The sequence below is a fragment of the Jaculus jaculus genome, chromosome 1, assembly GCF_020740685.1.
Source record: "Jaculus jaculus isolate mJacJac1 chromosome 1, mJacJac1.mat.Y.cur, whole genome shotgun sequence".
Lineage (NCBI taxonomy): Eukaryota > Metazoa > Chordata > Mammalia > Rodentia > Dipodidae > Jaculus > Jaculus jaculus.
In genome coordinates, this window is record NC_059102.1 from 183,806,429 (window position 1) to 183,829,437 (window position 23,009).

Genomic DNA, 23,009 nt, shown 5'->3' on the forward strand with positions numbered 1-23,009 from the left:
CCCCCCACCCCCTTCCTCGGTCTCCCCTTTCAGTTCAGATGTGCTGATGTGCAGAGCGGATTCACCCTCCCGGCGCAGGCGGCGGCTGCGCGCGCTCGGCCGCGGGGTCCTGGCAGCGGCAGGGGCGCGGTGCGGGAACCCGAGCTCCGGCGCCCGCTGAGCCCGGCCGCGGCCGCGGGAAGTTGGGCGTCTGCGAAGGAGGACCCGGAGGGCTGCGAGCGCCCCCGCCGCTCCGAGGCTGTTCCAGCCTGCCTCCACCTTCCACCCCCCGCCCCCCCCCCCACCCGGGGCCCGGCTCCTTACCTGCCCTCCGCCCACCCACGGGCCCCCAGCCAACTTCCCCCTCTTCACCTGGGGTACCAGGCAGCGCTGGCCCTCCCGTCTGTCCCGAAGACATCCGCATGTCTCCGGACACCTGAACACCCGGGTCCTGCCAAGAAGCCTCCGGGTGGGGACAAGAGCATCGGTGCCCCCAGAGCGAACCTCGCACATCCACACGGACCGCGGTCGTCCGGGTCCCATCCCCTCCTTTTCCTCTGGGGGAGGAGGATGGGTTTGCAGACGCTTTCCCCAAGGATGCTCGTGTGGTTGGTGGCCTCGGGGGTGGTTTTCTACGGGGAGCTGTGGGTCGGCGCTGCCTTCGATTACGATTACACTTTGGATGAGAGCGAAGCCGATAAAACGGAGACTATAGATTACAAAGACCCGTGCAAAGCCGGTAAGTGCCTCTCCAAGTTGGGATGGTGGCGCACCAGGGCCCGCGGGCTGGGCTGGGTTTCAGATGGATGGGGGTCGGTGGGAGCTCACCTGTTTCCGTGTCTCTCTCCCTTGCCAGCCTCTCGGCCGCTCCTCCTCCCCTCTCTCTTTCTCCTTCCCGTCCCCACCCCGGAGTGGCAGCCGCCAGGGTGGCCAGTTCACAGGAGTTCTGTGCTAAGGAGAGCCAGTGCCAAGCTCCTGTTCCCTACTTTGAGTAAAACGTCCCAGACTTTGTAGTCCTCCTCCTTCCCCCAGCACAACGAAACAGGGCATAAACACAGCTAGCTGCTGTACGTTTTTCATGCCAATTAGTAGAGGGTTTCGTGAATCTGGAAGGGGCAGCACGCCTCTGTTCCAGGGTGCGGTTCTTGATTCCCCAGGTTTCCTTCCAGAAAAAGTGGGCAGAGTTTGCTAAAAGGTGGGTGGGGATGGATGGCAACGCTACCATGGGACACCTTGGCGTCTGCTTCTCTAGGGAATTTCATATTCTAACCTGGAACCCCGGAACAACCTTAAAGCGCTCAGATCTAGATGGAATTCCATTGTATTTGCCAAATTAAAGCAAACCTAAACACACATTTTTTTTTTTTTTTTCCTGAATAGCCACCCCATTCAAACTTGCGTCTTCTTTCCCAAGAACAAGACCCTGGGAAACAGCAGTTTGGACTTGCTGGCATCTTCTGACGCCCAGCTTCTCACCCCACGGGGTCTTTCTCTTTCTTCCCACGTGACTGGCACCGCGTCCCTTCTCCGCGCCAGGCGATTTTGCTCTCCCGACCAGCCCCTCGCAAGGTTTGCAGGGACCACGTGGGCGCAGCGACAGCTGTTTTACGGGGTCAAATCTAGGGAATTCCTTGTCCTGTGCTGCGTTACTGTTGGGGTGATCCGGGCTCTGTGTGGACTCCTAAGTAACTTTGGAAAGGTTTTCGGTGGATGTAGGAGGCTGACCTGATAGCTTCCTTTGTAAGCTGGTGCTCACTCTCAGTGCAAGGGACGTGGCCTTGGGAGAAGGGTAGAGGAAAAGCCTGGGCAAGGTGTTATACACTGAGGTCTCTCCAGATTTCAAGCTGAGTGTGTAGCAGTGTTGTTTTTCTGCCCTTCCATAGCCAGGGAAACCTCACTCAACCTCGAGACCTGTGCATTTGTGAAGGAAGACATGGGAATTCCCTGGTTAATTTTTCCCTTGATGATGTGTTGCTCCAAGAAGGGAGGTGTTGTGAGTTGTGATTTTTCTTGTCAGGTCTTTCTTGTTGAACCCTTGGTGCAGAATTTCATTCATGCCCGTGGTTGTGTGGCAATCTATCTGGAACTCAAAAATCTGATTTAATCTAGTATTGCTTGTAAGTTCCTGCATTAGCAGTCACTGTTACCATTCCATTTCTTGCCCCGAGTTCTTGGGGGCTTTCTTGAAGTTTAGGATAAGGAGACCCTCTGCTGTAGTGAGTGGTTAGTCACCCAGCAGCTCAGCCCAAATGCAGGGAATGTGTTGAGTAATGCCTACAAACTTGAAAATGTTGCATTTCCTGTGGTTATAAAGGATACCTGAAACACAGTATTTATGACTCTCTAGGGATTGATATATTTGGATTCCGTGAGGTGTGAGTCAACCAGCTAGTCACCTGAGGTGTCTACACCACGAGAGAACAAATACACCTCAAACAAACAAGTTTATTTTCCTACAAGTAAACACCAAAGGCAAGCATAAAAAAACATTTGCTTTTTATTTATCTTTGAATGCTAGTATAGTTTTGAACATAGCTGTTGAAATTAAAACAACAGCAAAGACAATGTTGAATGGATGATTTTTCTTTCTTCTTAATCTTTGAAGTGTGTGTGTGTGTGTGTGTGTGTGTGTGTGTGTGTTGATAGAGAAAATGAGCATGGCCCAAGTGGAAGTCAAAAATTATGCACAGAATACAAAGTCGTTTTAAAAATGATCTTTCCAGGGCTGGAGAGATTTCTCAGTGGTTAGAGGCACTTGCTTGCAAAGTCTGACAGCCCATGTTTGAACCCCCAGTACCCAAGTAAAGCCACATGCAAAAAGTTGCACGTGCATCTGCAGTTCATTTGCAGTGGCAGAGGCCCCTGGCATCACCATATTCACTCACTCTGTCTCTTTCTCTCAAATAAATAAATAAATATATTTTAAAAGTCCAGCATGTTAACATACTGAAATGAAGGCTTTAATTTATCACCTTTCATGAAAAGTGGCAAAATCTTACTGCCTAATTTTGTCATTGATATTTGGAAAATTTTGCCATTGTTATATTTGGAAAAACATTTAACATGTAGAAATCCTAACAGTCAAAAGAAGGTTACTGAAATTGAAATATATATATATATATAGGCGAGGACAGGTTTGTGAAGGATAGTTATTCAAAAGCAAGAGATGCTCTTTCCATATGCTAGGGGCACCTTTGACCTTTCTTCATAGATCATAGAGGAGGTTTCAGGGAACAGCTCAGGGTATAAAAGACCCTCTCTGAGCTGCAATGACAATGGTCCTGATAGTCCTTAACTTACACATACCATAGGTACAAGCATAGGTTTATGGTTTTAAAGCACATTTTAAAATTTATTTCTTCTTAATATTTAATGCACACAATCTCTATTTATCTTTCTGCATGTGTGTATGCATGTGCATGTGTGAGTATAGGTACACATGTGCCACAGTGTGAATGTTGAAATAAGAAGATAACTTTCCAATTGGTCCTCACTTTCAACCTCATTTGAGGTAGGGTCTTTCCTTGTTTACCATTACAGCTCCTTTAGTGAGCTTCTTGGAAAATCTCCTGTAGCCTCCCTCCTCACCCTAGGTCCACTAGGATTAAAGAAGTCTGCCACAGTTTATGGCTTTGTACATAGCATCTAGAGATCTGAACTCAAGTACTCAGAATTGAGCAGCAAGCACTGAACCATCTCCCCAACCTTTCTTATTTGGTGTGTGTATGTATGGTTATATGTGTGTGATGTATGGATGCTTTCATGCAGTTTTCCCTGTGCAAACACAGGGGCTAGAGGAGGGTGTTGGATGTCTTCCTCTATCATAACTCTACTTATTTCCCCGAGAGAGTCCCACTCAACCCTGAGCTCCCTGTTATTTGTTTTTAGATTTTGTTGTTGTTGATGATGGTGATGGTGGTGTTAGATTAGCTGACCAAAAGCCATAGCAACCTTCCTATCTTTGGATTTTTACATAGCTGCTGGGGATTGAACTCAGGTCCTCATGCTTACGCAGTAACTGCTATTACTTGCTGAGTCATCTCCCAGACACTAACACATCTCTTTGTTTAGCTGGGGTTCACAGAAGCCCAATATATTAGAATTTGCTCATCTTTTCACTACTCAGATAGGAAAAGAGATGACCAGTGAGGTTAAGTGGCATTTACTTGTAAGGATCACTCAGAACTCAATTCCAATTGCTTTCTCGTCTGGCTGTTTGGAGGACTTTCTTGAAATTTACAATAGACATTAGTTTAGGTTTACCTGGAATCCCTGTTGATGAAGGTATATTCATACCTGGGATGGATGAATTGGCTAAAAATGTAAGTTAATATTTTCTTAACCTAAATTGTCGAGGATAGAGATCATAATTGGTCCTGAATGTTTGTCAGAGAAATGGGTTGCAAGATTACTACTGTCAGAAATCTAGCATGTTGCCAAAATCTACAGATTGTTCATAGTCCTATCTATAAACTTTTAATTCAAGTAAGACTAAATGCATGCTACCCATTGAGAAATAGTCACAATTATAACTTGATAAAAATTGTGCCATCTTGTGTCTGGAGAAATAGTTCAGAATTAATGTGTTTGCCTCCAAGGCCTAAGGACCTGGGTTTGATTCACCAGTACCCACTTAATACCACATGTATAAGTAGCACATGCATCTGAGTTCATTTGCAGTGATTGGAGGTTGTGGCATGCTCATTCTCTGTCTCTGCACCTTCCCCCCCTCAAATAAATGAATAACGCTCATGTATTTTTGAAGCTTATTTCCATTTTATGCCTGTATGAGTACTGATTTCAATTCAGGAAACTATTTGAAAGAAAGACAGCATTTTATTCACTTGGTAAAGTTAGATATTTTTGAACAAGTGGAAGTATACAGTCTAGTGTAGCATACACTATCAGATATATAAGTATGACCAAACCCACCTGGATGGAATGTAGCTACTTTAATTGGCATCAATAGATTCACATGAATGTATGTAATTCCCAAGAATGTCTGTCTGAGTCCTTCAAGGCAAGACATTGTCATTTGAATATACAATTAGATTTCATTCCCAGAGTACAGAAAGGTCCCTAGAGGCACTGGGAACCTGATGACATAAGAGATTATTTTAGAGCAGGGGCTGAGTTTGTCCTGTGTCATTTCTGTGCTATATCAATACATGTTAACCTGAGGATTAATATCTGTAAACAATCTGTGAAAATTTAGTTTATAAGATAATCTAAAGTTTTCAGTAGAGATTGACTGAAAAGCAGATGAACTAACTACATGCACCCATTTCCCTCCCTCCATCTCTTCTTATCTTCCTCCCTCTCTCCTTCATCTTTCCTTCCTGGTCTCTCTCTCTCTTTCTCTTTTTGCAGTTAAAAGGCACTGGAAAAGTTTAGGCAACTGAAATTATGTCTAGTAATGGAGATTAACTAAATCACTATTTTGAATGCTGAGCAGAGGCTTAGAAGGTATGAAATTAAATGTCCATCAAGAAGAGTGTCATTATTCCCTGTGTAGACATATGGGAGCACCCAGAAAAAAAGACTTTCTGCTTTGGAACTGTTGAATAAGTGATTTCCAAGCAGGATTAAAGCTCAGGGGATGCAAGGTTGAATTTGTCTTTCAGAAGCATCTGTAAGCCTGCATATATAGAAACAGGCTTTTAGCATCTGAGATAAGTCATTCTGCTTTTCTTCACAACCAGGGTCCTCATATCTTAGCAGCCTAGATGTTAGGATTATTTTCATAAGTTTATAACTTCTGATTTCTAAGTTGTCCTGTCGGTCCTAACTGGTATCTTCTGAGATATATCATTTTAGAACTTGATGTTCAATGCCATCTATACTTTATTACTTCACAACCTGAAATATCCAAACATTTATTTCTCAGTCAACGCCTCTTTAGACTGCCAACCTCTCATTTAAAACTGCATTCCAAGGAGCTGCTTCCTTAACCAGCCTCTTCTGTTTTAGTTTTCATTTCTTAGATCTTGAATTTTTTTTTCCCCTTCCAATTGTCGTGCCAATTCAGCAGTGGCCAAAATACAGTTTTGCAAAAGAGCTGGATAAGACATTACATTCTGTGTATTTGAATTTTGTTCTTCATTTACTGGTAGTAATTTTTGGGCCTTATCTGGAGGGTCCATGACTGCTTTGTTTCACAAAGAGCAGTTACTATTACCAGGTGTGGGAAAGGTATATTACTTTTACTTGAATATGTTTTTTCAAGCCCAACTGACTTTACTAAAGTGACTTTCCCACCTTTCCTCTTCCCAACTTTTCTTCTCCTCTCCTCCCCCTCCTCCCTTTTCCATTCCCTTTCTTTCTTCCCACCTCTTCTTTTCATTTTCCCCTCTCCTCCCCTCCCCTCTGTGCCTTTCCTTTGCCTTTCTCTCTTTGTTTAAAAGATCTCCCAAGACCTTCTAAATTTTCTCTTTAAAGTGGACAGCATGTTTTGACAATTCAAAGGCCAAATTAAAGAACTGAGTTTTGTGCTGATGTAGTCCATACAAATAGCAACGTGCTTGAGGCATTGTGTTTCCCTCCACCTCACTACCCTATTCTGTAGGTTACCTCTTCACTTTGAGTCTTTTCTTTACTGCCTGGTAGGTTTTTGGTTGATATAATGTCATTTGTTGTTGTTTCCCCCCGCCCCCCATTGGCTGCCTGTGCTTTTACATTCTTATACAAAAAAAAAAAAAAAAAAAAAACCTTTATCCAGATCAGTGTCATAGATTGTTTTCTGTTTTCTTCTAGCAGTTTTATAGTTTGTGCTTAACATTTAGGTCTTTAACTCAATTGATATTGTTTATTTTTATGTCTTATTAGAGATACGGATTTAATCTCTTTTAATTTTTTCATGTAGATACCCAGTGTTCCAAGAACACTTATTGAACATTATGTTATTGCCAGGCATGGTGGTACACACCTGTAATCCTAGCACTTGGGAGGTAGAGGCAAAAAGGGTCAGTAGATCAAGTTCATCCTCAGCTACATAGTGATTCAGAGGCCAACCTGATCTACATGACAGCCTGTTTCTAAAACTAAAAAATAAACAATAAATAAATAGTATGTGATGCTTCTAGCTTTGTTCCTTTTGCTGAAGATTGCTTTGGCTATTCTGGGTCTTTTGTGACTCCTTACAAAATTTAAAAGTTTTCTTTGGTTTCTCTTTTGCTTGCATGCATATGATCTGTGATTATGGTGTCCATGCATGTGTGTGTACATGTTGGCACACAAGTGTGTGTGAATGTTCATACGTGTACATGTGGTGTTCATAGATCGATATTGAGTGTTTTCTTCTTTACCTAACTCTTAAAAAAATGTTATTTATTTATTTATTTATTTATTTATTTATTTATTTATTTTTGAGAAAGAGTGAGAGAATATGAATGGGCACCCCAGGGCCTCTAGCCATAGCAAACGAACTCCAGATGCATACACCATCTTGTGCATCTGGGATACATGGGTACTGGGAGATTGAACTTGGGTTCTTATGTTTCAGAGGCAAGTTCCTTAAAACACTAAGCCATCTGTCCAGGCCCTCCACCTTACTCTTTGAGTCAGGCTTTCTCGCTAAACCTAGAGCTCATCAAATCAGCTAGATTACTTAACCAGCAAGTCCAAAGGATTATCCTGTCTGCCTTCCCAGTGGTAGGATTACAGATAGGATTACTACAGTTGGCTAATATGTAGGGGCTGGAGATAGGAACTCAGTTCCTCATGCGTGTATGAAAAGCACTTTACCCATTGATGTTTTTTTTTTTATTCCAGTAAATTATGAAATTGGTGTTTTATGCAAATTTCTTGTGGTAGTATGGTTATTTTAGCAGTATCCTTCCAATATATGAATATGATGATATTTCACTTTTTCTTTTATTTTGTTTTTTCGAGTTAGGGTTTCACTCTAGCCCAGGCTGACCTGGAACTCACTACATACTTTCAGGGTGGCCTCAACCTCATGGTGATCCTCCTACCTCTGCCTCCCAAGTGCTGGGATTAAAGACATGCACCACCACGTATGGCTCTCGACATTTCACTTTTTTGTGTGATTTTAATTTTCTCTCAGCAATGTTTTATTTTTATTGCAGAGCTGTTCCATTCCTTCCCTTAGCTAATTCATGTAATAATGCTTGGGAACTTAAGTGTTTTGTTCAAGGTGAGCTTATTAAGTCCTATTCTTTATGTTGAGACATCCTCTTACATACCAGTAAAGCATATTAGAGCCTTGGAAAGTCCTTTGAGAAAGTTGACATATATTGTTTTCCCTCATGATAGCTTAATTTTGTATAAAATTCAAATATAAACTCTACTTATAATCTCTTTTATTGAAACCACATTCTGTTCCTGCTTTCTGTATGAGTCCTATCTTTTAAAATCCTTATTTGTTTGTTTGTTTATTTATTTATTCACTTGAGAGAGAGAGAGAGAGAGAGAGAGAGGGAGAGAGAGGGAGGGAGGGGGAGAGAGAGAGAGGAGGTATCAATAATGGGCATGTCAGGGCCTCCAGCCACTGCAAACAAATTTAACATACATGCATGGCCTTGTGCATCTGGCTTATGTGGGTCCTGGGAAATTGAACAGGATCATTTGGCTTTGTAGGCAAGCACTTTAACTGCTAAGCCATCTCTTCAGCCCTGAGTCCTATCTTTTTTTTTTTTAAAGACTTTCTTTTAAAATCTTATTTAATTATTTGAGAGCAACAGACAGAGAAAGAGGGAGAGAGAGAGATCAAGAGAGAGAAAGAGAGAGAGAAAGAGAAAATGGGCCTCCAGCCACTGCAAACAAACTCCAGATGCATGTGCCACTTTGTGCATCTGGCTTATGTGGGTACTGGGGAATTGAGCCTTGAGCCAGAGTCTTTAGGCTTCACAGGAAAGCACTTAACCACTAAGCAATCTCTTCAGCCCTGAGTCCTATCTTTGTTATATTATCAGTCCTTACTGATGTGAACTTGAATTTCACTTTCCGGCAGTTAGAACTAATTTCTTTGTAAGACTTGTTAAGACTACTAGTCACAAGAATAAACCTTTAGGCCTGTCAGTCCTTGTGGTCCTGAAAAGGTTACTAGTCTTGAATATCTCTTGGAACTCAGGTCATTAAGTACTACTGATTGATCACCATTCATTTGTTTGAGAATATCTACTTTTTTGATAGTGTTTTCGTCTGCTAAACATATTTTTTTTAAATATTTTTTGTTCAATTTTTATTTATTTATTTGAGAGTGACAGACAGAGAGAAAGACAGATAGAGGGAGAGAGAGAGAATGGGCGAGCCAGGGCTCCCAGCCACTGCAAACGAACTCCAGACGCGTGCGCCCCCTTGTGCATCTAGCTAACATGGGACCTGGGGAACTGAGCCCTTGAACCGGGGTCCTTAGGCTTCACAGGCAATCGCTTAACCGCTAAGCCATCTCTCCAGCCCTGCTAAATATATTTTTAAATCAAGTCCTTTTCTAATTTCTAAGAATCCTTAGAAAATTCAGAGGCAAACCCATTTAAACAAGGCATTGTACATCTTCTTGGACCATGAGTTGTCTCTCATGAGGTGGTGGTGGTATTAGTGGGGACTATGCTGTTCCCCTAAATTATTGGACCATCTCTTCTAGGATTTTGAGTTCAGAATAAAGGTAGGTCGGGCTCAAGTGCACAGACAGAGTTCCAGGGCTAGAGGATTTCATATTTTGGGAGATTTTTGGAGTCACAATTTTTTAATATTCCAAGATCTGAAATTAATTGAGGAATTATCCTTAAGTTGAGGCATGCAAATCTTCTTTCTACCTCAGGTATAACAGCTGGAATTTAGTGTTTTATTTCCTTCACTCTTCTATTGAATAATCACACTTGTGGAGGAAATTTTAAAAATAAAAAAAAAAATTCTTTCTAGCCTCAAAGCAGTAGAATGAATTTCACAGAATGCTGGAGGGAACCCCTTGTTTATTTATTTAGTTCTTGTCACTTTCAGCACTGAAGAATACGTATTGACTATCAGATTTAGAGGCACTGTGGGCTAATGGATTGGTTGTTTTGTCAGCTCCTTACAAAATGTGTGTTTATTCTGCCCAGGCTTTCCAGAGAGCTCAGCTACATATTTGTATTAAGAAGTATTGTAAATTAGGTGTTAATTGAAATCCAGAAAGCAAACCAGGGATGTGTTTATCTTACTCAGCTTTTCTCTTACAATTTGCATGTATAGTTTCAGCTAAATATTTGCAATCAATCACACTTAAACAATTCCGTGAATGACAGTAATCATAAAATGCATCCAAATTGAGTGTTAAGTAAAGATCTACCTCCAAATTATTTTTCCCAAACAAAATCTGACTTTAGGGATAACTAAATAAAACAACTTTAGGTATTGTAAACAGTATTCAACTCAGTGTTTAAAAAGACTCCAACAGTGCTTAACAGTCTGCAGTGTCATACCAATAAGAGGAGTCATTTTGGAGCCAGAAAGTTAAAAAAAAAATATGTATATTTACTATTAGTGTTTGATATCCCTGGTGGGTGAGCTTCCTGTGGAAGCTTCTAAATGGGTGTGGTGGAGGTGGCAAAGGTGGAGGGTAACAGGATTTAACAGTTTGCTCATTCCTTGCATTTCTCATCTATGTTGAGCTGTCAGCATGTGGACTGTGTACCACAGAGTCACCTCTTGTAGTTACTGGGTTGATATCAGTGTCTTTTGAACTCTTTCACTGGACATGAGTGAATGTGAAGTGTTCATTGGGATAACTGCAAATCCTTTGCAGTGTTGGAAACCTCTGTGGCACCAGGTCAGTTGATTGACAGTTCTGAAACGATGAAACTCCCTTCCTCTCCCTGAAATTTTCTGTCCAGAAATGTTTAATAGCTGAAGGTTTCTGTACTTAGTTGTGTATGTATGAGAGAGTGTTTTATACTAAGATCATTATGCTTTAAGGAAAATATCTGTGGTGACATATACTTATATGGGCATGTATGTGTAACATTTCAGTTAATGGAAGACTACATGCAGCCGTGGCCTCACAAGATTGCATTACTTAATGATTACATAGTCCCCATAGGATACTCCATGGTGCTGTACAATAGATAAATAGCCAACTAACGCATTCCTCAAACTGTATCCCCATCATTGAACAACATGTAACTGTGCATCATGCCATACAAGTTAAAGCCTTTAAAATTTCCCGGGTAGAAACACTAAACATATAGAATATAGTAAAATGGGTAAAATTAAAGAGAATGGGTCATAGCATATCAGTGTCTCACATATGTAGGAGTGGTCTCCTTGATCATATCACAACAGCATAGTCCTGATATTTTTATTATTAAAATATATTACTGAGTTCCCATCAACTCACATCATCTCTTGTGGACACATGAGGAAACTAAGAATTGAAAAGTTTCAGTGGCTGGACTGCGACTGGGGTGGTACGTGGTGAGAAATTGAGCTCAGCTTCCTACATTTCAGATACCTTCCTTTTGTCTAGTTTTGTGACCTGGCTCTCCATCTAACATGAATGTAATTAAGAATGTCACTTGAAGAGAAGATGGTATTTATGCCAACGGAATCTATTGACAAGAGTTTTCTTTTATGCGATCTCCTCTTTCCCTCCGTGTTATTACATTTTAGAAGCTCTATTATGAGAGTAAGCCCCGTACTTTTCACTTGTGTGGAGAAAGTGAAAGGTCTGTCTCCTGTGAGAGAGTTTCTTTAAGTATGAGGAACCACAAATAAAACACTCTAGTCATGTATGCATAACTTAAATATGCATAACTTAATAAAAATGTATACTACCAGTTTTAGTAGAGGTAAAATATTTGAGTGCTTGTGTGTAAGGAAGATACTGTTGTGTTTTGCTGCCCCAAATATTTCAGTTATGAATGTAGCTCAGTGGGAGAGCATTTGCACAGTATAGGAAGAGTGGGCTGGCATTTTGCAGTTTTTCACACTGTAGATGTGCGCTGAGTTTTCAGTGATTTATGATGGTGAGTTCATAATGAGTGTTAAAAGCAAGCATTCTTTCCAATGGTACTATTCAGGAAAATGGTCTATACTGGGTATTATGTATGCAAATGAAATAAAAGTAACTTTAAGGAAAATATGCTATAGAAATGTACTGAACAGTGTCATCTTTGTCAATCCTAAATTTACAGGCTTTGAAAACCTTTAGGAACAATAGGGTCAAATAAACTTGGAATTCCAGTATAATTTCCAAAGTGTTTAAAGTCTGGCACATTTGAAGTGTATATATATATACTTTAAAATTTTTTGTTTATTTACTTGAGAGAAAGGAGTTGAGAGATAGAGAGATAGAGAGGGAGAGAGAGAATGGGCATGCCAAGGATTTAGCACTGCAAATAAACTCCAGAAACTTGTACTACCTTGTGCATCTGGCCTATGTGGGTCTTGGGGTATTGAACCTGGGACCGTCTGTCTTTGCAGGCAAGCACTTTAACCACTAAGCACTATATCCATCCCTGATTATGTTATATTTCATTCAAATAAAATATATTGCTTTCAGTAAATTTTATGTTTTCTAGGAGAGAGAATTCATGTTTACACTTGTCCTCTAACAAGTAGCTTAGAAAAAACTCTAGTGGAAAAGACTTTCCTTTCTTGATTCCATTTCTATATGTAAACCTGGGATGCATTTTTCTTTATGTGCATTTTCATCCCCAAAGACAAAAAGAAATTGTATATATCTGAACTTGTTTGGAGTGTAGCCAGTAGGCAGTCAGTCACTAGGGTTGAAATAATTAGTTGGGTTTATAATGTTGGGCAAGTAGACTTAATAGTGAACCTGCTAAACAATAATTTATTTTGACATATTATTTAACTCCTTCATGCTGAATTATCTGATTTATAAAATGATGAAGATAAGGCTCTCATTTTTAATTATAAGCATAAAATTAATGTACAGTACGGTCTACTTTGCCTATAATTTACCATACTTATTAGCACAAATTAATAGAGCAAAGGGGATTTTTTTCAAGATCACAAGTACTTATTTAGGGGAAGATGATCTTTATAAAACAATTTTAGGATAAAGTTTATTTTCTCTTGCCAGGTATAAAATGTATTCTTTTTTAAGTACTCTAAAGCTTGCAATCTTATTAAAAACCATATATATATATATAAATCATATATATATATATATATATATATGATTTATATATATTATATTTTTTTTACATAGGTTATAGTCTTGTATCACCTCACCCCCAGTCCCCATTTCCCTGATGGACTTCCTCAGTAGGGTCCTTGGTATCTACTGTGGGATAATTATGTTAGTTTCTGGGTGGGAAGGGGCTGTAACTCAGTGTAACTCAGGATATTTCTGCCCATCCAATGGTTCTTACAATCTTCTTGCCGCTCTTCTGCAGCAATCCCTAAGTTTTGGGTGTGTTAGCAGATTGTTTTTGATGTTGATTTCACTATGGCTTCTGTATTTCTGTTACAGTGTGTTTTAGTTCACCTCTGTGTCTGTTGGGACCACTGTCACAGAGTAGTTCCCCTGAAAGCATGCTCCAGTGGTGGAATCTGTCAGCACATGGTACTAGTATAACAGCAGCTCCCCTAGCACTTTCCAGCACCATGAGGGTTTATCAGGAGAGGAGTGGTTTCCTCAAGGTTCCCAAATGGGCTTTTGGTGACCTGGGATTGCAGCCTGTAATAGTGTCTTAACTTTTAGTTCTGTTGAGTAGTCAAGTATTTGGTAAATGCCTACATTGTTTTTGGTCCTCATGGATCTCCCTGGCCAACTGCTCACTGTGGGGGGTTACCCAGATCCAGTCCTGTGATTTCCCAATCCAGAGTCTATGGTTTAAGATTAAGTAAAGTTTTGCAGTCTGGAGAGATTAAAATACCCACACTGACTTTTTTATATGGAGAAATATCAGAGGTAGTCAGTGAAAATGTTTTATTTATTATTTTTGAGTATATACTCATATGTCTCATATACTTAAAATACATTGACAATTTTCAAATCACATTGACTAATGTATGACTAGAATCTTGGCTGTAGAATCTTTTAGTACTTCTTGGTTCAGATTTCATTTGCCATCTGGATTGACTTGAAGGGCTGATGTATTTACAACTCAGTGTTTATAAAGAGCCAAGCGTGAGTGCCTGGCACTAAACTACCTGTGCTCATTAACTCATAAACATTTACTGAAAACTTATGATGGAGAAACTTGGATTAGTTTTCTGGATTTTCGAAGTGTGAAGTAAAAAAATATGCTGGGGTCTTCACTTTAACTTTTGCAAATAGATAATAATTTATGCATAATACTTGTATACTAAGGATACTATTGTATGCTGAAGTTATTTTAATTTAGCATTTGAATGTTAATACTATCATAAACTATGATAAATAGAGTTTGTGTCTTATTAATGTTATTGGGATTTTTAAAACTTAGGGTATATGGACCATAAATTCCCAAGGATGACACTTTTTTAAAATAAATTCTCAGTGGACTGGGATGGACTATATGTAGGAATTACTTATAAAAGTATTTGAAAGTACCCTGTATTGACAATGATTTCTGTTGACTTTTTGTCAAACAATTTGATTTTGATATTTCAACTTGTCTTGTTTTCCCACATTTTTTTTTAGTAGAGTACATTTCTGTTCTCAACACTGTGCTTATTTTTAGATATATTTACTATTTGTGGTTTACATCATTTTGTTGACAGGCTATGGAAAGAAGAAACGTGACAAAATTAATTAAATTTAAAGCTATTCTTTTTACTTGTGTTGTTCTACCATAGCACAGAAGAGTGATTGTAAGTTTTTTTTTTTTCTCTAAATAAATGTACCTGGATAGTAATATAACAACCTACAATCAAGCTTGATTGGTGATCAAGAAATGAGAATCCCACAACAGACTCTATTACTGTGTTTATGTGTAGTGCAGAGGATGACTCTTGATTTTGCTGGGTCTCCAAGGTTTAGAAAATTTTAAAATCCTTCAAATCTCAAATGCTACCTGAGTCCTGATGTCTCTGACATCCCAAGCAACAATTTTTCAGTGGTATCAAAAAGTTGCCAAAATAGTGGGCTATACTGTCCACTTTAAGGAAAGGGGGAGATAATCATACTTTGCGGTTCTTTCTTGGTGAGCTCTCAGGTTTAAAGTTCCAGCCAAATCGTGGCAGTTATGATGCTGGTCCTTCACTTTCTCTTTGTGTAAAAGTAGCTTTGAAAAAAAAAAAAAACTATGCTAATTTCCCATCTTGTTTTCCTGCCTCAGCCCATCAGCTAAAAAAAAAAAAAAAAAAAAAAATCTGTCTAGTGAGTGATAATGGATATTGGTATAACCCACATGCATACCTGAGCATCGATACGGTAAAAGAGCACAAGTTCACCCAGTTGGGGGTGTTTCATGTGACAGAATGCTTGTGTGCCAGGTGAGCAGAAAATGGCCAGAAGACAAAAACACCATTCTCTCAAGTTTTAGGTTAGGTTTTATAACGGAGAGAAGTTTTGATAGTCAAGAAAACATTAAGAAAATTTTTCTGGCTTAAAGCATTTTACAACATATGGAATGCATTTAAAACATATATTTTGTGTGAATGTATGAACATCTATATCCAGATGCATGCAACCTGTGCGCATTCATGCAGATGGAGAACAGAGCAGATGGTGGGTGTCCTCTACCACTATTTTTTTTTAAATTTGTGATAGATTAAAAATAGGGAGGGGGGAAAGATGGGGGGGAGAGAATGAAATGGCACACAAGGGCCTTCAGCCACTGCAAATGAACCCCAGATATGAGCACCCCCCTGTATGCATGTGTGACATTGTGTACTTGCATCACTGTGCATCTGCCTCATGTGGGATCAGGAGATTCGAACATGAGCTCTTAAGCTTCATAGGCAAGTGCCTTAAATGCTAAGTCATCTCTCCAGCCCTCTTCTACAACTTTGACACTTTGTTTCCTTGAGACAGAGTTTCTCACTGAACCTGGAGCTGTGGTTATTCATTAAGACTGGCTGGCCAGTGAATTCCCTTGTTTATCCTGTTTCTACTCTCTCCTCAGGACTGGAGTACAGGTGTGTGTAGTTGAGCCCAGCTTTTTACATGGGTGCTTGGGATCAAACTAAGGGCCTAATACTTGAGCAGCAATCTTTCTTACTCACAGTGCCATCCCCTAGTCCCTCTTCTTCCCCATTTTCTCTCCCTCTCTTCCCCCTTATTCCCTCCCTCCATCCCTTCCTTGCTTCCTCCTTCATTTTTTTCACACCTCCCTCTTTTCTTCTGCATCTCCTATCCCCTTCCACTGAATCCCAACTTTTTTCTTCTTATTCCCTCTGATATATTGCTGTCTTTGCTTCCTTTGTCCTCTTCCATCATTTATGACAACCTGTTAGCGGGCCCCATATTATACAGGTCTTTTGCATAATATTGTGCTATGATATCATGAATATGACCACTTTTATGTCTAGGAGACAATGTTCCAAAACACTCCTCCTCATCCTTTGGCTCTTACATTCTTTCCCCTACCTCCTTTGTTAGAGTCCCTAAGAGATGTCTCATGAGGTGCTGAATATTCAACTATCTTTTCTTCTCAGTTACATGAGTTTTTGAGACTTCTTAGCCATCACTGCCTCTTAAAAAAGAGAATTCTCTCACAAAAGTGCAAGCAGCTCTAATATATAATGTATTTATATATCATATATAGCTATATATATGCATAAACAGAAGAATTTGGAGGGCAATTTGTTGGTAATAATATGTCCATGTAGCAAACAGCAATAGTAATTTCCTCCCTAGGGTTTATGACCTTTCCAGTCATAGGTTTTCAGACAAAGTCTTATGTAGCCCAGGCTGAACTTGAACTCCCTATGTAATACTGGCCCTGAAATCTTGATCTTTCTATTTCTGCCTCCCAAGTGTTGTAATTAAGAGGCCTGCATCATTATGCCTGGCTACAATATACATATATACATATATACATACATATATATATATATATATATATATATATATATATATATATATATATAAAATCACTTGACTGTATCCTTGAAAATCTTTTTACCTTTGGCACATGAATATGCTTTTAATTGCCTCTATAAATTTCAACTTTATCAGCCTTGAGTTTTATGAGTTGTTTACTAAGGAGTTGTCTTTCTTATGTTTACATATTTTATGTACAATATGCTATTTTAAAATATGGAAAAGATAGACTTAAGTCATTGTCTAAGGCTGACTTTATTCTGGAGGTTTTTATACTAGTAAAGAAAGAAGGCAAAAGAATTGAATAGCATGAATCTAGGTAGTGTAATTGAATTTCAAGTGAATTGCACCTTGTATAAGAGACTTTCATGCGAACCTTAGCTCTGGGTGTTTAATTATTATTAATTTGATCTACTAAGAATGCGTCTGAACTCAAGTACTTTCGTTTGTTACATAGGGAGAGTGATACCTAGTTTATAAAACATGCACGGATTAAATGCACAAGGTTGAAGTAAAGTGATAGGCTGCACTATGTAAGTGAATATCTCCTCTTTTGCACCTGATATGACTCAGGAATGTTTGGGGAATGAATACAAAACAAGGCTGTACCCTTTATGCAAAGATTTTAGTATCTACCTGGGGTGGGGACAAGAAATACTTCAACTCTCACGTATGAGAATGTAAGAAGCAAAACATCGTGGTAGCACAGAGAATGGAATGCTTCAACTATGTTTGGGGTAGAGAAGGCTTCTTATGAAAGATGACATTTGAGATGGATTTTGAAGTTCTATATTTTTTTTTTCCTGGTAAAAAGGTGGGGCAACAATTTAGTGCCAAATAACTCAGATAAAAGCTGAAGCTGTGAAAGTTCATGACTTTTATAAAAGTACAGGAAGTGGTAATTAGTTCAATGTGCTCAGAACAGAGGGTGGGTAAAAGTTTGTTCTCTGGCAAGGAATGATTCTGAATGATACAGTGTCAGGATTTCTAACTCTGAACCTGATCCCTTTGGCAATGAGAAGTGGGCTTACTTAGGGTTTAAAGCAGATCAATGGCTTGATTCAAGCCACATTTTATCAAGATATGTATGGGTATAAATGATGATCTGGTGTAGTTCAAGTGGTGAAACAGTGACTATTACCTTATAGCAGAGGCAGAGGCAAACACTGTGCATGGCGGCATTTGGACAGGGCCAGTAATAAGAAGAAAAAGGCTGGATGGATTTAAAAGACCAGAGATCACTTGGGTAGTCACAGTGTGAGATCAAGAGAGCAAATGAAAAGGAGCTGGGGCGACTTCTCTATGGCCCTGTACTGTAGTGACTAGCTAGATAATGCTTTAGGTTATCAAAGTTAAGAGCTGGGGAGATGGTTCAGTGGCTAAAGTTACTTACTTACAAAGCCTACCATCTTGGGCTCAATTCCCCAGCTACCCACCCAAAGCTGGATGGACGTTGGGCATCTGTTTGTAGCACAAGATACTATGTCAACACACACACACACACACACACACAACACACATGCAAATCGAAAAATAAAATTTAAAAAATGAGCAAAGATAGTACTCTAAAACTAAGAGAAAATCAAGTATTTATTGTAAAGGAAATTAATTGTATTCTGAGATAACTAACTTGAATGTAATTCTTGATATTTGATATTGCAGGTCCTCTTGTGTTTTTCTGAAGTATATTGGTTTTATTTGAACTTTGGTCTCCACATTAAGTTTGAGCTCAGCTTGATGATCTTAGTGTTTGTATTTAACTCCAGTCACATGAATTTATGGGCTAATTTAGAAAGAATTATTTTTTATGATATTGAGCATTCTTACCCACCTGCATTTATATATCTGCATTTGTTCAGGCCCTCTTTAATACTGATGAATACATTTTTAATATTTTATCTATAGCATTCTGTATGCTTTGATAGATTTATTAACATATTTTCCATTATTTTTATGACATAGTATATATTCTTTTTCTCTTTTAAGCTACGTGTTGTTATGTGGAAATGAATTTTATTTTTGACATTTTATGCCTTATGCAAATCTTTGACAATCTCTAATTAACTTAGCTTTGCATTTATTCATTTTTATGTTTCAGAAAGAGCCATATGTAACTCAAGCTGACCTTGAATCGCTATGTAGCTTGAAGCAAACCTTGAACTCCTGATCTTTCCCCCTTCACTTCCCAAGTGTTGTGATTGCAGCCATGTTACATTATGTTTGACTTCTCTCACTAACTTGCATAATTCATCTGTGCATGCTTTGCAAAAGCATCCAGGTCATCTACAAATAAACATGTAGTTTTGTTTCTAGTTGATCTGACATATCTTGCTGTACTGATAGTCTTCCAGTATAATGTAAAAGCAAAGACTACTATGCCTTTCCTCACTTTTAAAGGGGATTATTTATTAAATATGCTATTTGGTGTCTTTAGATACCTTTTATCAGATCACAGAATACTGCATTTATAAGATGATATAATTTTTATTATTTTACCTTTTCATTTATTTGTTAGGAGAGAGAGTGAGAGAGAGAGAGTGTGCGAGTGAGCTCAACAGGGCCTCTTGACAATGCAGACTAAAATATTTCCAATTTTTTTAAAAGTACTGCACTCAGTTTACTAATTCTTGAGATTTTTGTCATTGTTTATTCATTATCACTTGAATTGGCTGAAATTCATTCTTTCTTGGATTATGGTGTCAAAATGATTTAGTCTTATAAATAGTCTCAAATAATGAAAATAATGAAAATTGGATGCTTTCTTTAATAACCTTACTTGCTTCTATTAGATGTGTGAGGGTTCTAATCGCTAAAGACCACTTCAAAATAAATGTCTGCTTGAATGTATTAGTTTCACCAGTTCAGAATACAAACCTGGTTTGGGATGGTTTTGCTTATGGCATCTCAAAAGATATTTGTTTTTTATTTTCCTGTTCTATTTAATTTAAAGCTTCCAGAAAATCACTTTTCATGAAGGCACATTGTGTGGAATAAGTTGAGTAGCCATTCTTCATTATACTTTTCAACTTTAGTGTGCTTTCTGTTCTTGTTTGAGAGAGCAATGGAACCTAGTAACCATGTCAGCCAAGGTGGACAAGACCTTGAATTGAAGACTGGCTTTAGTCTGCAGCTCTGGTTTGTCTTGTTTTTCCAGCTCCCTCCCCGCCCCCTCTCTCTGTGTGTTAAGAGTTAAAAATATACATATGTCAAGGGAGTTTAAAAATTGTGATATAACATTGTTAATTGTCAAGGTCAGCCTCATTACCTAATCTGTCATGTGACAGAGGATAGCATTCTTATATAGGACTCCTATATAATTATTACTGGAATATTTCCTTACAGAACTTGGTGATTGAATGGCTTCATTTGAAATTCCTTTATAATTGCATATTAAACATAACTATATGATATTTTATGAGAATATAATGTTTAATTTTGTAAACATGACAATTTCATAATTATGGAGCAAACTGTTTTTTGTGCCATTTTAGCATTTCTAGATATGCATAATAAATACAGTAATGTAATTGTGAAAATAATTTTTGCCCTTTACTTGAAAGGTCTCAATTCAAATGTGTTGGGGGAAACCAAAGTGTTTATTTTAATGTGCAAAGAAGACACTGGATAAAGTGGTGCCGTGTTAGCATAGATCACTTGCTGTCTTCTGCCTTGCAGAAGGAGCTAAATTATGTTCCTCTTAAGCTTGTCTGGGAGGTGATTTGAAAATATATTTCTACATTTGTGTTATTTATAATAAAATAGAAACTTAAAACCACTCACTGTCTGCATATTTTAATAATGTTTTCATTGTTCTTTTCATTAATATAAACTGAAATTCTTTAACTTTTTCTCCTGTGATACTAACAACCTCTAATACATAGCTCAGGCTCCCCTGAACTAGTGATTTTTCTGCCTTGGCCTCCAGAGTGGTGTGGTTATTTGCATGTTACCATGCCTATCAGTCAGTAATATTACTTTACTGTAGTTAACTGGCATAGTCATTGAAATTTTCCAATATTCTTTTCAGTTACATGGCCTCAAAGAAAAATTTATTATTTAATTCATGGAGCTGTATCTTTGAATACACTGTTAATAGTTTATAACCACAGACTTCTAGTAGAGTAGTCGAGACAATACTAAAATGTCACTGGAAAGCATTAAACTAATCTCAGTTATCATAATCTATTTGGAGCAGCTGATGCAAACGGATAGAGTTAGTAGTGACTTGTGTCCATGAATAGAGTTTAACTAGAAAGGCCATTCAGTGACTCACACTGTGCTATTTGCTCATTAATTATAGTTGCTTGAGGATGTGATACTATTATTGGTGTTTTTGAGTTAACATTGTTCTATCTCTGTCTCTGCTTTAGAAACATACTGTCTGGGTGCATGTGAAAGCTGCAACATGAAATATCAGATCTGTTCACTAAAGTAGATAGGAACCAGACAGTTGGGAAAGCAGCTCTGAAGATATACTGTAGCCTATTTTGCTTTGGAAAAGCTGTGTGTACCCTACTGACTCTTTTATCTTTTCATGCCTTGCCTCTCTTCATCATGGCCTCTGTGTTCTTCTGGGTCATGATTTGCCTATGTTGATTTTGGTTGTGGCGATAGAGAATTTTCTTCTTCAATTTTTTTCCAAACTTACATCTAGAAATTTCATTTTAAAGATGGAAGGCATGTCTCTCTACTCTGTTCCTTGCTATAATTCCAAACTCTGCTTACCATTTTGGGTTACTATTGGATATGAGGGCTGAAACTTAGGCCTTAAGGGACATTGGAACTTATTGGCTGCATAAGCTCCCAGAAGATAATAATTTTAAACTGCTTCTTTACTAATGTCTCTTAATTGCTGTTAAGTATACAGCAAAACTTGATCCGGATTCATTTACTGTATTTCTTGATATGGGAATGAATAAAATACATTTTTAAATAGGATTTTGAGCTCAGATTGACTTTGAACTCAATATGCAGTTGGGGATGACCCTGAACCTCTGGTTCTCCTGCTTCTACTTTCTAAATGCTGGAATAATAGGCACAAATGCATGAACCACCACACCCGGTTTACTTGTGCTTGGGATCAAACCCAGGATTTCTTTCATGCTAGGCAAGTACTCTACCAATTGAGCTACATTCCCAGCTCAAAATATTAATAAATTCAAGCGATGAGAACTCGTGTTTCTGGATAGGGTGGAGGAGCAGGGACCACATTTATCATTACATTTAAAGCACCTAAAAAATTATACACAGTGTATGGAAAAATAGTTTCCAAGTTAAGCATCTACCATAGAGAGTAGTCACTGCTAGATGGTGTAACATGAGTGAACTGAGCCCTAAGTTTATCTTGGCTCATTGTCTGTGGAAAAGGGTGGTAAAATCCAGGCAGTGATCAGATATCCTCCTATGCTAAGGAGATGGCATATGGAGTGCAAGGAGTCCATGGCAGCTAGAATTTACAGGGCAGTGGAGCAGAGAGTGGAGATAAAATGTGCAGAAATGATGCTAGAGACGCACAGAGATTCTTTCTATTCAATATTGTTCAATTTGAATATTCAACTAACTCCTTACTAGTGTGTGCATGTCAGAACGTTATTCAAAGCTAAGGAAACATCCATCTAAATGGATAAAAGGGGGAAAAAAAACGTAGCTACGTGTTTCTCACAGAATAGGTAATAACGCTGTTCTTACCTAGCATTATTGAAAAACTTCCTCATCAGGAACAATACTGAGATGAGTTTTGGCACAGTGTTGGGAAATTCTAGCTTTAAATTTTGAAACCCTACCATAAAGAATCCAATTAACCTAATGACTTTCCAGAATAAAACTCAAGAATATTGGAATATAATCACACTCACCAACAAAACATTGTATTTCAATGAGGCATTGTTTTAAGAGGCCAAATCTGTTTAAATGATGGACATGTCTATCATTAGGAAAATGGTCAACTAGAATATGTTATATTCTTAGGAAAAAATATAATGAAAACATTAAAAGATAGTTTATCATTTTTATTTTGATAGGTGGGGGCATTCATAATTCATTAAATTGATAGAAAACGTTTTTGAAAATGTTTAGATTTATTTTGGTGTTA

At 38.5% G+C, this 23,009-nt stretch overlaps 1 protein-coding gene across 2 annotated transcripts in view; it reads left to right on the plus strand.

Annotated features, from left to right (window-relative positions):
* The first annotated feature begins 328 nt into the window (after window positions 1-328).
* The window catches only part of Tll1 (tolloid like 1), a 243,559-nt gene continuing 220,878 nt past the window's right edge, over window positions 329-23,009 (plus strand). For both annotated transcript variants that reach the window (XM_045137374.1, XM_004657159.2), the window contains exon 1: window positions 329-718. In XM_045137374.1, coding sequence (XP_044993309.1) covers window positions 550-718 — 169 coding nt within the window. In that variant the 5' untranslated portion in view covers window positions 329-549. The remainder of the gene's footprint in view (window positions 719-23,009) is intronic.